The sequence below is a fragment of the Salmo salar genome, chromosome 17, assembly GCF_965601325.2.
Source record: "Salmo salar chromosome 17, fSalSal1, whole genome shotgun sequence".
NCBI lineage: Eukaryota > Metazoa > Chordata > Actinopteri > Salmoniformes > Salmonidae > Salmo > Salmo salar.
This window is the reverse complement of record NC_138307.1, coordinates 21,401,777-21,417,253: the sequence shown is the minus strand read 5'-3', so window position 1 is coordinate 21,417,253 and position 15,477 is coordinate 21,401,777. Positions and strand designations below refer to the sequence as shown.

Below are 15,477 nucleotides of genomic sequence, written 5' to 3'. Positions count from 1 at the left end.
GATTCCAACAACATCAACAATACACTTCAGATTGGCAGAATTTGTCATTAATGCATGGGTTGTCACTTTCACTGCAATGTTGGTTTATTATACATTATTGAAATAAGGAAAGTTGGTTGATTTTACCCTGGGAAAAAAATAAACCACATGCAACAGTTAAATATTTTACTGAGTTACAGTTCCTATAAGGGAATCAGTCAATTGAAATTGGGCCCTAATCTGGATTTCACATGACTGGGACTACAGACATGCCTCTAGTCACAGATACCTCCAAAAATAAATGAAAGGTAGGGGCGTGGCTCAGAATACCAGTCAGTATCTGGTGTGACCACTATTTGTCTCATGCAGCACGACACTGCTCCTTCGCATAGTTGGTTGTGGAATGTTGTCCCATTCTTCAATGGCTGTGCGATGTTTCTGGAGTTTGGCGCGAACTGGAACACGCTGTCGTACACGTCAAGCCAGAGCATCTGAAACATGTTGAATGGGTGACATGTCTGAGTATGAAGGCCATGGAAGAACTGACATTTTCAGCTTCCAGGAATTGCTTCCAGATCGTTGTGACATGGGGCAGTGAGATATCATGCTGAAACATTAGGTGATGGCAATGGGCCTCATCACGGTTTATTTTTGCATTCAAATTACCATCGATAAAACGCATTTGAGTTTGTAGCTTATGCCTGCCTATACCATAACCCCGAAGCCACCATGGGGCACTGTATTCACACTGAACAGAGCGGCCATCAAAGATGAACATTTGCACCCTGAAGTCAGGTCAAGACCTAGATGAGGAGGACGAGCACGCAGAAGTTTTGTGTAGAGATTCTTCAGTTGTGCAAACCCTCAGTTTCATCTGGTGGCTTGTCTCAGATGATATGCAGGTAAAGAAGCCGGCTAGGGAAGTCTTGGGCTGGGGTGGTTACACGTCGTCTGGGGCGCTGGAGGTGGCTTATGTTAGAGAAATTAGCATTAAATTCTTTGGCAACGGCTTTGGTGGACATTCCTACAGTCAGCATGTCAATTGCAAGCTCTTGCATTGTGTGACAAAACTGCACATTTATGAATTAAAAATGAATGATTTAATAGCCTTGTTATTGTCCCCAGCACAAGGTGCATCTGTGTAATGATCATGCTGTTTAGTCTGCGTCTTCATATGGCACACATGTCAGGTGGATGGATTAGCTTGGCGAAAGGTAAACTGTCACTGACGGGATATAAACATGTGTGCATGAAATCTGAGAGCTTTTTGTGAGTATGGAACATTAATGGTAACTTTGATTTCATGGGACCAACACTACATGTTACATTTATATTTTCAGTAATACTAGTGAACAAGGGAAGTTGCATATAACAAAATGCAACTATGGCTGCTAGGTTTCCAAGACCATTAAACTTAAATGACAGGACAATAACATGAATCATGATCTGTGGTTGAAAATAATTCTACATTTCAGCCTAGACATTCTACCGCGAGTAAAAATGAGCTTCCACCACATTGTTTTCACCTGTCAAGGCTTTTCCAGTGGAGGGGACTAGAGGACAGATTTTTAAGCAACCAAACAAATGTAAATCTTGCTTGTTCTAACTACTATTATGTACTTTACCTTATACTAAATGGCCAATCTGTAATTGCTACTTTAATTTCTGAATTTAAGAATTAATGGGTGTATATATAATTCAAAAGACTAACTTATTGCACTATGAGTTTAGGTCAACTGCCGTACCCCATCAGAACCCCAAATATAAGCTTGTTTTACTCCATTGTTTTTAAATGTGTAATTGTGAAGTAACACTGTATACTATAACCTCAAAACATGGCTAAAACTATCATGTTGATATCATGGATGGATGGTCAGTCGTTCCATGCCTTCATAGCTCCGTCTATGAATGTGAGAGTGGTCACCTTTCTCCAGCCCCATCCCTCAGCTGTTTACCAAATATGTGGTGAGTTTCTGCTTTGTCGTTTGAACTATAGTGACTTTCTAATAAAATAGCCGACCCTTATCGGTCATCACTAGATACCACAAACACAAAGTCATCAACCCCGCCTATTTCTGCAATTTATCTTTTTAAATTGTTGTTTTAAATATAATATTTACACTAATCTTAACCACACAGCTAATCTTATGCCAAACCTTAAATTAAGACCAAAAGGCACGTTTTATTTTTCAATAATTTTTACGATAGAGCCCATTTTGACTTTCTGGCTGTGGTAACTAGTGGAAACTCTTATCTCGTGCTGTTTAGTTTCACTTTCTTTTAGTTTAGCGATTGGGACAGATCACTTCAAACCACAACTGCAATACAGTCAACAGAAAATAATCCCACGTTTGCAGGGTAAATCTACTTATCTCATTTCCTTTCATTGACAATTCATGTTCAATATGAACACCATAACTATCATTTACAGTTGGGTGGGTGTCATGAAAGGTTTTGTGATCATTTAATATTCTATGTCTACAACAGGAATAAAACAGTGCACATGGTTAAGTGGAAACTGATAGTGCAGAATTTAATGGTATGTTTTTTAGATGAGTAATTCTATGAATGTAGAATAGAACATCTAGTTAATGATTGAATAGCCTTGTTATTGTCCCCAGCACAAGGTGCATCTGTGTAATGATCATGCTGTTTAGTCTGTAAGTACATTTACAATAACACATTACTTTCACTTTCTAATTCCAAGAAATCACGTGGTCCAGTGGAAGGACTGAGGTGGTTAAGTACTCTAGAGCTGGATATTGTGAAAGATTAGAGCAAAATAGTTACTGTTTAGAATGTGGAATTGCCTCACACTGCTGTACACAGTTTGTACTGTAGAGAAAGACATTTTATCTTCATGGTTTGCACACTGGTTGTAGTTTTCCTGTCCTGAATTTATCTATCTAGACTAATAAACCCCTTTGTCTGTTCATTCACTTTCTATAGATCCATGTTGGAACACAGAGGTCATTTTCAACAGGGCTCTTTCGTGTAATTTCACATTTTGATTAAGGGGTGCACTATGAATGCTGGTTGAACTATGAAGCAAATATCCATTGTGCCAATTAACAAAATAATTTATACTTTAATCAATGACCATTTTGACCATCCTCTTTCATGTCTGTTTAAAATCAGTGACACAGAATATGAAGTACTACACAGTTGAGACTGGCAATACTTTGGATTCTCATATTCAGTTTATGAGTCAACTCAACAAGACCACAAGATGTTTTACGGAAGTCGAGTTGCCAGTGGAGAGTGATGTCATCCTGGCTTTCTGTCCCATCGTCTCCCGCGCCGGGACTGATATTGAAGCAGCACTGCAACAGATTCCAAGTACAGTAACTCATCCCAAATATGACTTCCCAAGCAATGTTATTTCCTTCCATACCAGATATTCTCTTTCCACACCAGATTTACTCAATGTGCCAACAGCATAAATTACATTTCTAAATAGTTTATTTGAGAGGGTTATTGGTTTATTTTTGACATATTCCCTCATTTGGTAAAGCTGATAAAGATGTCATTCTGGTAGTGCTGCATCACAACTTCAACCCAGACTCCACTGTACCTGACAGCAGCAGACTAGTGACCAGAAGTGATGTAATACTCACAGTGGACTGTCTGTTCCATGAGAGCCAGAGAGGACTACTGGACTGTCCTCGCAATGATGCAGGGTTCTGAAGAGGATGAATTTGCTGCCAAAGGTTAACCTTTTACCCTAATCTTAACCACACTGCTAACCTTATACCTAACCTTAAATTAAGACCAAAAAACAAATTTTAGATTTGATACATTTTACAGTATAGCAAATGTAGACTTTGTGGCTGTGGAGACCCTTGTATATGTTATGCTGTTTAGTTTCACTTTGTCTTAGTTTAGCCATTGGTAAATGGAAAGGGATCAGTTGTACAACTGAATGCATTCAACTGAAATGTGTCTTGCACATTTAACCCAACCCCTCTGAAACAGAGAGGTGCAGGGGGCCCAACGCTCCTAACCTCCAGGCCACCTGCCACCCCCCAGAACAGATCACATCAAACCACAACTGCAATACAGTCAACAGAAAATTGCTTTCACTTTCTAATTCCAATAAATCATGTTGTCCAGTGGAAGGAGTGAGGTGGTAAAGTACTCTAGAGCTGGATATTGTGAAAGATTAGAGCAAAAAAGTACATGTTTAGAATGTGAAATAGCCTCACACTGCTGTACGCAGTTTGTACTGTAGAGAAAGACATTTTATGTTCATGGTTTGTACACTGGTTGTAGTTTTCCTGTCCTGAATTTATCTATCTAGACTAATAAACCCCTTTGTCTGTTCATTTACTTTCTATAGATCCATGTTGGAACACATAAGTAATTTTCAACAGGGTTCTTTTGTATAATTTCCTATTCAGATTAAGGGGTGCACTATAAAGTAAATGGTGAAACCTACAATACTATTATAGCTGACTGAACTATGAACCATATATCCATTGTGCCTATTAAAAAGAACATGAATAATTTTATCAATTACCTTTTCTACCTTCCTCTTTCTTGTCTGTTTAAAATCAGTGGCACCCGAGATGAAATACTACACAGTTGAGACTGGCAATACTTTGGATTCTCATATTCAGTTTATGAGTCAACTCAACAAGACCACAACATGTTTTATGGAAGTGGAGTCGCCAGTGGAGAGGAATATCATCATGGCTTTCTGTCCCATCGTCTCCTGCGCCGGGACTGATATTGAAGCAGCACTGCAACAGATTCCAAGTACAGTCATTTATCCCCATGGTTGAGGAGTAACAGATTACATACAAAAAAACTGTAACTGTAGTCCGTTACGTTACCAGCAAAAATATTGTAATCAGATTACAGATACTTTTGAAAAACTAGATGAGTTCGGGTAATTACTGAGTTTGGGTAATCCAAAAGTTACGTTACTGATTACAATTCTGGACAGGTAACTAGTAACTGAAACAGATTACATTTACGAAGTAACCTACCCAACCCTGTTCATCCCAAATATGACTTCTCAAGCAATGTTATTTCCTTCTATACCAGATATTCTTTTTCTACATCAGTTGTATTCAAAATGTACAAACAGCCTAAATTACGTTACTAAATTGTTTGAGAGGCTTATTGGTTAATTTTGCCATATTCCCTTATTCTCTTGACAGTTGGTAAAGATGCCCTTCTGGTAGTGCTGCATCACACCTTCAACCCAGACTCCACTGTACCTGACAGCAGCAGACTAGTGACCAGAAGTGATGTAATACTCACAGTGGACTGTCTGTTCTATGAGAGCCAGGGAGGACTACTGGACTGTCCTCGCAGTGATGCAGCAGTCAGCAGGGTTCTGAAGAGGCTGAACATACAGCCAAAGGTAGCTAACCCTAATTCAAGGTTCAACTTTTATCCTAATCTTAACCACACTGCTAACCTTATGCCTAACCTTAAATTAAGACCCCCAAAAATATTTTAGATTTGATACATTTTTACGGTATAGCAAATTTTGACTTTGTAGCTGTGGAGACCCTTGTTTATCTTATGCTGTTTAGTTTCACTTTGTCTTAGTTTAGCCATTGGTAAATGGAAAGGGGTCAGTTGTACAACTGAATGCATTCAACTGAAATGTGTCTTGCACATTTAACCCAACCCCTCTGAAACAGAGAGGTGCAGGGGGCCCAACGCTCCTAACCTCCAGGCCACCTGCCGCCCCCCGGAACAGATCACATCAAACCACAACTGCAATACAGTCGGCAGAAAATAATCCCATAGCTGCAGGGTAAGTCTACTTTTGTGATCATTTAATATTCTATGTCTACAACAGGAATAAAACAGTACACATGGTTAAGTGGAAACTGGTAGTGCAGAATTTAATGGAATGTTTTTTAGATTACAGTAATTCTATGAATGTAGAATAAGAACAGAGGCAGTAAGAACATTTACAATAACACATTGCTTTCACTTTCTAATTCCAAGAAATCACTTGGTCCAGTAGAAGGAGTGAGGTGGTAAAGTACTCTAGAGCTGGATATTGTGAAAGATTAGAGCAAAAAAGTACATGTTTAGAATGTGGAATTGCCTCACACTGCTGTACGCAGTTTGCATGGTAGAGAAAGATAGTTTATCTTCATGGTTTGCACACTGGTTGTAGTTTGCTTATCCTGAATTGATCTATCTAGACTAATAAACCCCTTTGTCTGTTCATTTACTTTCTATAGATCCATGTTGGAACACATAAGTAATTTTCAACAGGGTTCTTTTGTATAATTTCCTATTCAGATTAAGGGGTGCACTATAAAGTAAATGGTGAAACCTACAATACTATTATAGCTGACTGAAGTATGAACCAAATATACATTGTGCCAGTTAACAAAAACATGAATACTTTAATCAATTACCTTTTTGACCTTCCTCTTTCTTGTCTGTTTAAAATCAGTGGCACGCAAGTTGAAGCAGTACACAGTTGAGACTGGCAATACTTTGGATTCAAATTTTCAGTTTATGAGACAATTCAACAACACCACAACATGTTTTATGGAAGTCGAGTCGCCAGTGGAGAGGAATATCATCATGGCTTTCTGTCCCATCGTCTCCTGCGCCGGGACTGATATCGAAGCAGCACTGCAACAGATTCCAAGTACAGTCATTTATCCCCATGGTTGAGGAGTAACAGATTACATACAAAAAAACTAACTGTAGTCCGTTACGTTACCAGCAAAAATATTGTAATCAGATTACAGATACTTTTGAAAAACTAGATGATTACTTCGAGGATTACTTTTAAATTCAGAAAGGATGTTTGCGAAAACAATTCTTTGACACTTCTCTGTTTTCTCAATGACATTCAAATCAGCATTGAAAAAAAGTGCACATTTAAATTTGTTCAACGCGAGCGAGTCTGACCATAAATCAGAGACCACTATGATGACACATCAAATCAAATCAAATGTATTTATATAGCCCTTCGTACATCAGCTGATATCTCAAAGTGCTGTACAGAAACCCAGCCTAAAACCACAAACAGCAAGCAATGCATGTGAAAGAAGCACGGTGGCTAGGAAAAACTCCCTAGGAAAAACTCCCTAGAAAGGCCAAAAACCTAGGAAGAAACCTAGAGAGGAACCAGGCTATGAGGGGTGGCCAGTCCTCTTCTGGCTGTGCCGGGTGGATATTATAACAGAACATGGTCAAGATGTTAAAATGTTCATAAATGACCAGCATGGTCAAATAATAATAATCATAGTAGTTGTCGAGGGTGCAACAAGCACATCCGGTGAACAGGTCAGGGTTCCATAGCCGCAGGCAGAACAGTTGAAACTGGAGCAGCAGCACGGCCAGGTGGACTGGGGACAGCAAGGAGTCATCATGCCAGGTAGTCCTGAGGCATGGTCCTAGGGCTCAGGTCCTCCGAGAGAAAGAGAGAATTAGAGAGAGCATATTTAAATTCACACAGGACACCGGATAAGACAAGAGAAATACTCCAGATGTAACAGACTGACCCTACATCAAATGTGTTTGATGGATTACGGGAAAAGAGGAGGAATAGGCTTTTGTAGGTTACAGTCCAAGCTATGTCTTCCAATGGTGCGACTGCTGTCGGCATCCAAAGATGATCCAATTTGTGAGTAGGCAAAATGGAGACTGCATCTGTTTCCCTGTTGTCTCAGGTGCCAGATTTATTATGGACGGAGCGTGACATCTACTGGGGACTTAGACCGTGCCAACCCAGTTAATATATATTGATCCCTCCAACGCATTACATATGAATCTTAAAATAATAGACATTTAAGAAATATTGAAGCAAAAAGTTAATATCCAGCAGAGATTGGTAATAAAAATATAGAGTAACTTTTTGAAGGTATACTAAAATGAAAACAATGCCTTCCAATATGGAGAAAGTTAGCATGTTTGTTTTGTTTTAAACCTTGCAATGGGGGGAAAGCAAAATGTGGTTTGAGAGTTGTCTGTGTGTTTAAGCAGTAGTGATTGAGGTATTCCTATTAGCAAGGAAGTTTATGGAGTCTAGTGAAAGTAACAAAGAATGGTATTTGGCTTTCAGATAGCAATCCAATAATGTAATATCTTAGTAATTTGAAGGAGTAAGACAGAGGGCATTGGGACTGATATTAAATTAGAGGCTGCTCACTCTTCAAGGCTTGGTCCACTGCTCTTGTGTTTAAGTCAGCTGTTGTTTGGATTAGAGATAACCTTCCTGTGGAACAATAGATAGCCGCCAGTACACACTGAACTCAAAAAAGCTGTGAGACACAGTGAGAAAATTAGGGACAGTTTGTACAGAATTGTATGTCAATGCAACAGGTCAAAAAGATTCCGATTACAAGAGAGTTGTTTACTTTAGAAGGTGCCCAATTCAGCTTTACATCTTCATCATCTGATGTTTCTGAAGTATAAATGTGTCTGAAATATAATTCTGTATACGCATGGGTTTATTAAGACTTCCTGCCCAAGATGCAGTAAACCCGATTAATGATTAAGAATTTTTGGGACTGATTAAAATGGAAACTAAGTACATGTTTATTTTCTTTCTTCCAGGACTGATGGAATGTCCACTACCAAGTTTTTTTTTCATGTTTATCAATGATTCTGTATCTCTCCCTTTGAAAGGCTTCCTGAGGCAGGTGCCTTGGGAGAGCAGTTGAAAGTGCCCTGATCCAGCTGCTAAGGGACCTCCCAAATTAAGCAAGGCCATTTTGTTTGTGTTTACCCTACAATTTTTGCCACTCACATGCCAGCACCCACACACAACCCACCTATTAATTAATATTTGTTAGTGGTTAATACTCTGTTTGATTTAGAAGTGTGGGGTCTTTTTTACGTGAGTTTTTCACGGGTTAGAAAGGATGCTGTACACAAATTAAAGTTTCTATTGTCAGAGTTTTGTTTGCACACATGTAAATTCTCTTGATTAGAAGACATGTACTGAAAAACCCAATGTAAATCTGATGCACAAAATGTTACAAATGTTTGAAATTTAAATTATATCTGAGGTCCAGGAAAACAAACACTCACTTAATAGGGCTGACTGACCTCTGACCTCTGTTCTGACTTCCTGGTGAGGCCTGATCACCCTTACTAGGAAGACAGGAGACATTTAAAAAAATTTTTTATGGGCTATTTAAAAACAAATAATTAAGAAGAAGTTTATAGAGCGAGAGCTGTCTCTAGTCTATTTTACCATTACCTTATGGGATACAATTATTTCCTTATGGAATTATCAAGAGATAATTCGATTTCAATTGTAATTTTTTAATTTTTTTTTAATTTAAGGCATTGTTGTTGTTTTTTTCGGATGCATAAATCACGATGTGAGTCATGTGTCTAAAGGGGGAATTACCAGTCCCCTGTGGCCCTTTGGTAAATATGCTAATTGTTTTCTTCAAATGCCTGCCAGTAAAAAGACAATTTATGTTGGCAATGGATGACAGTTACTCTAAGTGAATTTAAGTTTTCCCCACCTCCAGTGATATATGTGAATTGCTGATGTTTTCTTTTTTTTTTGTCTTGCATCAATAACAAATCTCACCAGATTGGGTCTGCTGGATGGTCAGGATTTCTCCCTAAGGATTAGCCTTCTAAGTTGTTGTGGTAAGAAATATGGAAACAATGGTTAACATTAAGAGATTTATTCACCTCTGAATCTACAGATGCGTTGTGTGTGTGTGTGTGTGTGTGTGTGTGTGTGTGTGTGCATTTTTGATACTCACTCCCATTAATAAAGTATAACTGTCAAGCCCTGACCTTAAGAGAGCCTTTTTATTCTCTATTTTGGTTAGGTCAGGGTGTGACTAGGGTGGGTACTCTAGTTTTTGTATTTCTATGTTGGCCTGGAATGGTTCCCAATCAGAGACAGCTGTCTATGATTGGGCATCATATTTAGGCAGCCTTTTCCCACCTGTTTGTTGTGGGATCTTGTCTATGTATAGTTGCCTGCGAGCACTATATTGGCTTCACGTTTCGTTTTGCTCTTTATTGTTTTCTGTGCGTTTCACTCGAATAAAGATGATGAAACCATTCCACGCTGCACCTTTTTCCGATCATAACAACAACGTTTGTGACAATAACGTTTATTATGATTATAGTATTACCATACTATGTGGGTTGTACAACCCAGAATGAAGGGTTTGAAATGATGAAGTGTCTGGTTTTTTTCTGTGTTGATTTCCCTTACTTTAATAGAATATAGAATATTTTGATATAGAAGCTAAATGCTTACATTTAAAATGTAATGATTATTATCACACATAGTGGTAAGAGGATGGAATGTAATGGGAATTTTAATGTTTGTGGTTTTCTTTTAACTCATTTCTGTCTTCAATTCATGTGCTGTTCTATAAACCAATTTCTGTGTTCATGCAAGTGGTTGACTGAACAAATCCTCCTCTTGTCAGTAGCTGCAATTTGGCAGTATGCCCAGACCTTGTTTTGAGAACAAACAAACGATATCTCAGTTTAAAGGTCTTAGCTTAGAGAGAAAGAAGCCTTGTGAGGTGTTGGTCTGTCACATGATATGAAACAATGGTAATGATTAATTAATTATGCTAAATCATGCAAATATAACTTGTCTGTGAATAGCCGTATATAAGACAACTGCTGGGTCTGCCCAGGCAGAGCTCCTGATTGACATGTGAACTATGGTGCATTGAGTTGGTTGGAACCTCTCCAGCGCAATAAACAACAATTAATTTAAGATTGACTTCGAGTGTCCCTGTGTAAGAATTTCCACTACATACTCATGTTTCCTCTCCTTTTTTTTAACAGGCCAGAAATCGTGGCTTTCTATCTTGGATTCTAAACTTTGTCATGGTATATCAAATCATTGCAGTAACTTTTCAGCAACTACTATACTGAACAAAAATATAAACGCAACATGCAACAATTTAAAAGATGCTACTGAGTTACAATTCATATCAGGAAATCAGTCAATTGAAATAAATTAATTAATGGAGCTATTAAACAGAAGTCAGTACTGCTGTGGATCTCACACAAGTCATTATTCTTTGATTCTATTGTGTTCATTAATGTGGTCAATGTAATACAGTAATCATCACAGGTCATATCGCTAACATCTTGTGTTTTATGTTTCCTAATCTTTTCAAGATCCACGTCCATCAAGACCTCGTTCTGGTAGTCAATCTGTGATTCGGATATATATATACTGGTTTGTCAAATCATTGCAAATTATAGAACTATACATCAACTACAGATGTAGGATCATAATTTGATCACTCTTTTGTTGCTGCAAACTTGTAGTGTATTTCACTTTTAAAATGGTTTCTAGAGTTTAATTTCCATCTTTAAATTTCAGACTTGATTTGCCTAACGAAAAATATATCAACCCCTAGGAAAATGTCCATTAATTATAATCGACATAATAATTCACATTTCCTGTTGCTGCAGGATTATTTTCCTGGTGTAACAAACTGGCTCAAATTAAGATCCTACATCTGTATAACGTGGTGGAATATTCTAATCAAGTGAGAGAGACTTTGTCATTTCTTCAAACAATAATCTTTATTCAATATTGATTAACCTGTTAGGGCTAGGGGGCAGTATTGACACGGCTGGATAAAAAACATACCCGATTTAATCTGGTTACCACTCCTACCCAGTAACTAGAATATGCATATACTTATTACATATGGATAGAAAACACCCTAAATTTTCTAAAACTGTTTGAATGGTGTCTGTGAGTATAACAGAACTCAAATGGCAGGTCAAAACCTGAGAGATTCCTTTACAGGAAGTGGCCTGTCTGACCATTTCTTGAACTTCTTTTCCATCTCTATCATTTACTAAGGATCTCTGCTCTAACGTGACACTTCCCACGTCGTCCATAGGCGCTCAGAGCCCGGGAAAAAACAGAATGTCGTCATTCCAGCCCCAGGCTGAAACACATTATCGCCTTTCTCAAGTGGCCGATCAAGGGACACTGGGCTTATGCGCATGACCCGACCGCCCCCGCCTTTGGGATTTTTTCCTCTGTTTGCCGAAAAGGAGAATCCCTGTCGGAATATTATCGCTTTTCTACGAGAAAAATGTCGTAAAAATTGATTTTAAACAGCGGTTGACATGCTTCGAAGTACGGTAATGGAATATTTAGAATTTTATTGTCACGAATTGCGCCATGCGCGCGACACTTCTTTACTATTTTGGATAGTGTCTGGAACGCACGAACAAAACGCCGCTATTCGGATATAACGATGGATTATTTTGGACCAAACCAACATTTGTTATTGAAGTAGCAGTCCTGGGTGTGCATTCTGACGAAGACAACAAAAGGTAATCAAACTTTTATAATAGTAAATATGATTATGGTGAGTGCTAAACTTGCCGGGTGTCTAAATAGCGAGCCCGTGATGCCTGGGCTATGTACTTAGAATATTGCAAAATGTGCTTTCACCAAAAAGCTATTTTAAAATCGGACATATCGAGTGCATAGAGGAGGTCTGTATCTATAATTCTTAAAATAATTGTTATGCTTTTTGTGAATGTTTATCGTGAGTAATTTAGTAAAATGTTAGCGAATTCCCCGGAAGTTTGCGGGGGGTATGCTAGTTCTGAACGTCACATGCTAATGTAAAAAGCTGGTTTTTGATATAAATATGAACTTGATTGAACAAAACATGCATGTATTGTATAACATAATGTCCTAGGGTTGTCATCTGATGAAGATCATCAAAGGTGAGTGCTGCATTTAGCTGTCTTCTGGGTTTTGGTGACATTATATGCTGGCTTGAAAAATGGGTGTCTGATTATTTCTGGCTTGGTACTCTGCTGACATAATCTAATGTTTTGCTTTCGTTGTAAAGCCTTTTTGAAATCGGACAGTGTGGTTAGATTAACGAGAGTCTTGTCTTTAAATAGCTGTAAAATAGTCATATGTTTGAGAAATTGAAGTAATAGGATTTCTAAGGTATTTGAATAACGCGCCACGGGATTCCACTGGCTGTTACGTAGGTGGGATGAAATCGTCCCACTGGCCCTAGAGAAGCTAGATAGCACCTTTTTTTCCCTAAGAGTGCAGCTGCAAAGTCATAATTTGGCTATATTGTAAAAATTAAAGCGAGCGTCCCACCTAGCCCATAGAGGTTAATTAATGCAATAACTAGGCTGGTCGACCGAACGCGCTTGACTGTTGGGCCCGAGTAGCCTAACCTAACAATGCTGTTTCTTATATAGCTGACACTAAGAATGCTTAGTCATGGCTGCTTCCACCCCTCCCATGCAGATTGGGGGCACCACTTTGGGTTTATCCTGCATCCGGTGCCGTGAAAACAATCTAAGAACCCTACTCTATTGCATAAAGCATTCTAAGAACCCTACTCTTTTGCATAAAACATTCTAAGAACCCTACACTATTGCATAAAACATTCTAATAACCCTACACTTTTGCATAAAACAACGATTCAGTGCATAAACATAATATAATCTTGTAATTTTGCTACCTTAATACACGGACTATACCAAACATTAGGAACATCTTCCTAATATTGAGTTGCTATATAATGGTATGTCAAATCATTGCCAAATGATGGAACTATACATCATCAATCATGTGCCTCTTCGGGACGACACTTTAAAAGAAAGAAAAACAGAAGTCAAACTTATGGATGGTGTCTGTCATAATGGAGCTGTTAAACAAGAGTCAGTACTGCTGTGGATCTCACACAAGTCATTATTCTCTTTCCAGTCGCCAGTGTCTTCAGGTTACAGCTACTTTTACAATCACAGTAGGTTCTATTATGTGGTCATTGTAATTAGAGTAATCGTTACAGGTCAAATCAGGACCAATAACATCTTGTGTTTCATGTTTTCTAATCTTTTCAAGATCCACGTCCCTCTTCAAGACGTCATTCTAGAAGTGATGAAAGCAGTTCCACTTTTGTACCAACAATGAAGACATGTTAACCTCTATGGGCTAGGTGGGACGCTTGCGTCCCACCTACGTAACAGCCACTGGCAGCCTGTGGCGCGATTTTCAAAACGTTAAAATCCTATTACTTCAATTTCTCAAACATATGACTATTTTACAGCTATTTAAAGACAAGACTCTCGTTAATCTAACCACACTGTCCGATTTCAAAAAGGCTTTACAACGAAAGCAAAACATTAGATTATGTCAGCAGAGTACCAAGCCAGAAATAATCAGACACCCATTTTTCAAGCCAGCATATAATGTCACCAAAACCCAGAAGACAGCTAAATGCAGCACTCACCTTTGATGATCTTCATCAGATGACAACCCTAGGACATTATGTTATACAATACATGCATGTTTTGTTCAATCAAGTTCATATTTATATCAAAAACCAGCTTTTTACATTAGCATGTGACGTTCAGAACTAGCATACCCCCCGCAAACTTCCGGGGAATTCGCTAACATTTTACTAAATTACTCACGATAAACGTTCACAAAAAGCATAACAATTATTTTAAGAATTATAGATACAGACCTCCTCTATGCACTCGATATGTCCGATTTTAAAATAGCTTTTTGGTGAAAGCACATTTTGCAATATTCTAAGTACATAGCCCAGGCATCACGGGCTTGCTATTTAGACACCCGGCAAGTTTAGCACTCACCATAATCATATTTACTATTATAAAAGTTTGATTACCTTTTGTTGTCTTCGTCAGAATGCACACCCAGGACTGCTACTTCAATAACAAATGTTGGTTTGGTCCAAAATAATCCATCGTTATATCCGAATAGCGGCGTTTTGTTCGTGCGTTCCAGACACTATCCGAAATAGTAAAGAAGTGTCGCGCGCATGGCGCAATTCGTGACAATAAAATTCTAAATATTCCATTATCGTACTTCGAAGCATGTCAACCGCTGTTTAAAATCAATTTTTACGACATTTTTCTCGTAGAAAAGCGATAATATTCCGACAGGGAATCTCCTTTTCGGCAAACAGAGGAAAAAATCCCAAAGGCGGGGGCGGTCGGGTCACGCGCCTAAGCCCAGTGTCCCTTGATCGGCCACTTGAGAAAGGCGATAATGTGTTTCAGCCTGGGGCTGGAATGACGACATTCTGTTTTTTCCCGGGCTCTGAGCGCCTATGGACGACGTGGGAAGTGTCACGTTAGAGCAGAGATCCTTAGTAAATGATAGAGATGGAAAAGAAGTTCAAGAAATGGTCAGACAGGCCACTTCCTGTAAAGGAATCTCTCAGGTTTTGACCTGCCATTTGAGTTCTGTTATACTCACAGACACCATTCAAACAGTTTTAGAAAATGTAGGGTGTTTTCTATCCATATGTAATAAGTATATGCATATTCTAGTTACTGGGTAGGAGTGGTAACCAGATTAAATCGGGTATGTTTTTTATCCAGCCGTGTCAATACTGCCCCCTAGCCCTAACAGGTTAATTGTTTTTATGGATTACATCTTTAATTTCATGGCCTACTTAAGAAAATGTCTTCACTTTGGACGTTAAGAGCACTTGCAGTGGTCATAAAAAATGAACGGAAAATAATAAA

The 15,477-nt window shown here is 38.5% G+C and overlaps 1 protein-coding gene across 2 annotated transcripts; it reads left to right on the top strand.

Annotated features, from left to right (window-relative positions):
• Positions 1–434: 434 nt before the first annotated feature.
• LOC106575704 (uncharacterized) lies at positions 435–10,687 on the top strand. 2 transcript variants are annotated; one of them, XM_045699240.2, is made up of 6 exons: positions 435–3,318; positions 3,564–3,689; positions 4,537–4,737; positions 5,145–5,350; positions 5,637–5,752; positions 6,410–10,687. In XM_045699240.2, the coding sequence occupies exons 2-6, from the start codon at positions 3,614–3,616 to the stop codon at positions 6,438–6,440; spliced, it is 630 nt and encodes a 209-aa protein (XP_045555196.1). In that variant the 5' UTR covers positions 435–3,318; positions 3,564–3,613; the 3' UTR covers positions 6,441–10,687. The 2 variants fall into 2 exon arrangements, with proteins under 2 accessions (XP_045555196.1, XP_045555195.1); XM_045699239.2 differs by having other exon boundaries at positions 3,518–3,689.
• The last annotated feature ends 4,790 nt before the right edge of the window (positions 10,688–15,477 follow it).